The sequence below is a fragment of the Phaethon lepturus genome, unplaced genomic scaffold (genome assembly GCF_000687285.1).
Source record: "Phaethon lepturus isolate BGI_N335 unplaced genomic scaffold, ASM68728v1 scaffold41204, whole genome shotgun sequence".
NCBI classification, from domain to species: Eukaryota; Metazoa; Chordata; class Aves; order Phaethontiformes; family Phaethontidae; genus Phaethon; species Phaethon lepturus.
Window position 1 is genome coordinate 4,314 of NW_010537777.1, and position 4,169 is coordinate 8,482.

The 4,169-nt window shown below is 49.6% G+C and overlaps 1 protein-coding gene across 3 annotated transcripts in view; it reads left to right on the forward strand.

The window, feature by feature from the left end:
- The window catches only part of CHTOP (chromatin target of PRMT1), a 6,207-nt gene extending 3,117 nt beyond the window's left edge, over positions 1 to 3,090 (forward strand). The window contains exons 3-5 of one of the 3 annotated variants that reach the window (XM_010286588.1): positions 977 to 1,163; positions 1,295 to 1,432; positions 2,727 to 3,090. In XM_010286588.1, the coding sequence (XP_010284890.1) occupies positions 977 to 1,163; positions 1,295 to 1,432; positions 2,727 to 2,929 (528 nt within the window). In that variant the 3' untranslated portion in view covers positions 2,930 to 3,090. Of the gene's footprint in view, positions 1 to 976; positions 1,168 to 1,294; positions 1,433 to 2,726 lie in introns of all 3 variants that reach the window. The other 2 variants (XM_010286590.1, XM_010286589.1) reach the window with 2 other exon arrangements.
- The last annotated feature ends 1,079 nt before the right edge of the window (positions 3,091 to 4,169 follow it).

The window sequence follows — 4,169 nt, forward strand, 5'->3', positions numbered from 1 at the left end:
GGTGTATGTTGGATTGCTCTTTGAAGTTCGGCAGTTGGCGTGGGGATTGGCTTTTCACAAGTGCTATACTTGGTATCACCAGGAGTTTTTTTGATCCTTCTGGATGTGGTATGTCAAGAAGTGCTGGGGAGCATTGATCCCAGTGATGGGTCACCTGTGCTTGAGCAAGGGCTTCTCTAAACTCCTGCAGAGCGTTGCTGCTGCTAGATTTGCGGGTTTGTGTTTTGCATCCTCTGCATCTGAGTGCCCAAGTGTTTACGTAAACCTGCTGTGGTTTTTTTAATGTAAAAACATTTGTTCTAGCTGTGCATTTACTTAGTAGCTGGAGCAGACCCAGGTGCTACCGCTCTGAGGTAGAGCAGAAGGGTGAGTGCTCTTAAGCTGTTTCAGTGCAAAGTCCAGCAGCTTATCTTAAACTCTGATGGTAAGTGACATAAACGAATAATTGGATGTGGAACATACACATGCGTTCTCATTCCTTTCTGCCAGCCAGGCTGGGCAAAAGAGAGAGGATAACATTTTAGGCGGTCACTTGCTCTGCAGAGGTAGGTTAGGCTTGTGCCACAGCAGGGGTAATCGCTTTCTGTCTCCGGGGTTTGCTTGGACTGTCGCCTTCCAGCAGAAAGGATTAGTGGGCTGCCTTGTGGATTAAGTGTCTGCTTTGATTTGGACTGCTAAAAATGGAGAAAAATGCATTGTTCCAAATCTGTAAACTTTCTTGTCTCTGTACAAACACTTGCTTCCAGGAAAGGTCTTTGTTCTCTGTTTGACCTTCACAAATTATCCCTCACAGAGCAGATTGTCTTCCTTTGAAGCTTGATCATACATTGCAGAGAGATGGTGACCCTCTTATTTTATTTAAAAACAACAGAAAAAACCCCACCACTTTTATTGGTAGGTGATTGCTATGCTGTTTGTGTTGCAAGTCTGAGATTGCTGCATGATTTTCTTGTTTCTTAAAAATCTTCTATTCCAGAAGAGCTTAAAGCAACGCCTCGGTAAAAGTAACATTCAGGCACGATTAGGCCGGCCGGCGGGACCCCTTGCTCGCGGAGCCATGGGAGGAAGAGGACTGTCTATGGGGCAGAGAGGCTTGCCACGAGGAGCCATGCGTGGTGGCCGGGGAGCAAGAGCTCTGCTGAGAGGAGGAGTCCCACTCAGAGGTCAGTACTGTGGCTGAACTGGAGTTGCTTTTATGCCAGTAATGCCGTCTTCCTGACGGTGTGTCTCTGATTCTGTTGCTCGGTCTGAAAACTCATTTCTTTCTGGTTTGAATTCCCTTTCTCTGTTGAAGGTCAGAGCCTGCTTCGTGGAGGACGAGGTATATCCCCCAGGATGGGGCTGAGAAGAGGTGGCATTAGAGGTCGCGGTGGCCCTGGAAGAGGTGGCCTAGGCAGAGGCGCCATGGGCCGTGGAGGACTCGGTGGCAGAGGTTAGTGTGCACAAACTTCAGGAGCAGCACACTGCTGCTGAATAAGTATAAATAAGCTTTAATTCTTTTTCCTGTTTAAGGCTGGCATGTGTAGTACATGCAGCCTCAAAACCCCTCTGTTCTTGAATCAGTGTACAGCGTAGTGCTAAATTAAGGCTTTTGCTCCTGATAGATTTTGCCAGGCCTTACACCTCGCCAAGATCCTTGACTGTGTCAGTGTTGCTAGAGGAGTTGTGGGGACCGTCAGGGAAGTTGTCTGCTCCTGCAGGTATCACTGGCTGGGTGATGCTTGCAACAGTAGTTGAGGTGGCGAGTAATCTTCCAGCATATTGAGGAAGACTACACTGTCTCCTCACACTTAAGAAGGAAATGATACAGAGTCTGTGTAAACAAAGAGACTCTTAAAATAATTAGCGAGGGTAAAAATTTAACAGAAGAAAGCCTAAAGCCCTGCAAAATAAATTCAAAAGTCTGAAACTGAATCAAGTCTTGGGTAAATGAACTCTGTATTTTCAACAACAAATCAGAGAAGCAGTAAAGCAGGAGTGCAAGAGGAAATACAGGAGACAGCTGTTGATGGTCAGATGGTTAATGTTTCAGGCAGATGTTTGGTTAGAACATCGGCCAAGTGCTCTCTCCTGTTACTTTGGGATTGGACCAATGTTTGTAGGAGTTAGAGCAGACAGTTATCAGGAAGCAGCCTATCTCTTCACGGCCTTGGCTTGTAGCTTTAGCTTTATTTCTTAGCCTGACAAATACTGATGGAGGTGGGCTTTTGGGTGTCCTACTTCTGAAGTAGTCTGAAAACCTCTCAATTTGAAGTACCGTGTAGGAAAAATTTGCTTGTAGTGGTTAATGGCATTGCCAAAAGCTTCAGCCTGGCCCAGAGGTGTGCAGGATCTCAGGGTACGCTCCACGGGAGAGAAGTATGCAACGTGTAGGTGGGATTGGACCACAAACCGGGGAGATGAGGGTCTGAGCTAAGAGCTCTTAGTCGCGCATCAAATATCCGCCTGGCTTTCTGGACTGAAATGGAAGCAGCCTGGGGAGCTAACCCAGCGCGGCAAAACCGACCCACTGCGGGAGTTGGAGGTGGGTGAGGGGTAGGTGCCCTGTGGAGGAGCTGAAGCAGCTCTGCTGAACGTGCTGTGCCATCCAGGCTCTGCCAGGGCAGCGGCAGCCGGGGCAAACCCCCAGGCGCCCCCTGGGGGGGGGGGGGGGGAAGCGTCAGCCGTGGCAAACCCCGAGGCGCTCTCTGGTGGAGTGTGTAACTGTCATCTTGTCTCACTGTAAGGTCGCGGCATGGTGGGCCGGGGACGAGGCGGCTTTGGAGGTCGTGGCAGAGGCAGAGGACGAGGAAGAGGATCGGCACGGCCTGCGCTGACCAAGGAGCAGCTGGACAACCAATTAGATGCTTACATGTCTAAAACGAAAGGACACCTCGATGCTGAGCTGGATGCTTACATGGCTCAGACAGACCCGGAAACAAACGACTGAAGGTCGTTCCGAGAGACTAGTGTTGAAGTTAGTGTGTTATGTCGATGCCCATAAGCTAAAAATGGAAACCCTGATTCATGCTGGAAGGACCCGCAGGAATAGGGAGCAGCCCTGTTCTACCCAGAGATTGCTTTAGTGTGTTCCTTTAACGTTTTGATACTGTTTGTTGTATGAAACCTTTTTTTTGATTGTTTTTTATATGTTTGTTCTTTCTTTCCCTGAGTACTCCAACCCTCAATGTGACAGATGCGCTGGCATCAGCGCTGGTGCCTCGCCGTGCCCGTGCAGCACCGCCCATGCTGCGTTAGGCGAAGCGCTGGTCAGCGCCAGGATCGCACCTTTATGTGCCTCTTGAGCTCTGCGGTTGCATTTTGGGATCGGCCGTGTCCCCAAGCGTGACTGAAGGGCTGAGTTCACGCCTGCAGTTCAGTTTAACCCATCTGAAGCAAAAAAAATACTCCCGGCAGGGCGAACAGTTAGGCCAGGTTTAGTTGTGCTCCTTGTAGGCGTGCCAATCTTCTTTCACACCAAACCTTCCTCTTCCCGTGGTAGCCGGCGTTCTGTTAATGCCTAGCACTTCCCAGGTTGAAAACTTCCTTGGTTTGTGGGGTTTTTTGTTTGTTTTTAGATAAAGTTTGAATTCCTTTTGCGTTGTGTTTGAACAGATGGCACCAGCAGTTTCTGTGTCTGCAAGAAAACAAATGTTTATTTAAAGGAATTGGAAGCAGGAACATAAAATTCCAGCTGTGATGGCAAAGCGTGGTAGAACTGTCTCTTCTAAAACATGGGGTCCAAAATTCATCTGTTACCTTTCGGTGTAACCAAAACTGCGTCCTTCGCTCAGACCAACTGCCTGCACTTACCCCATGGGTTCGGGAAGGGGTCTGTTCCTCAAGTTTAAGTTCAGCCATTCTGTGAACTGTTCCAGTTTCAATGGAATCTTGTATTTCTGGTTTGTTGTAACAACGGAGAAATAATTATAAAAGCAATGTGGACTCTGGGTGGTGGTCTGGTGCTGTGTGTGGGTTGTTTTTTTTCCCCTGGAAAGGGGGGTTTCTGGCGCTGCGTAAATACACTTCGCGGGGGGGCGGAGGGAAGGCTGTGTCTCTGCTGCCGGCGGAATCGCACCTCGGAACCGGGCGCTCTCCTGCCTGCGCGGTACCAGGGGCTGAGGATGCTGAGTCCGCGCTGCCTTTTCCTCGGCGGCTCCGTGGCCCCGTCCCCGCCCCGGGACTCCGCC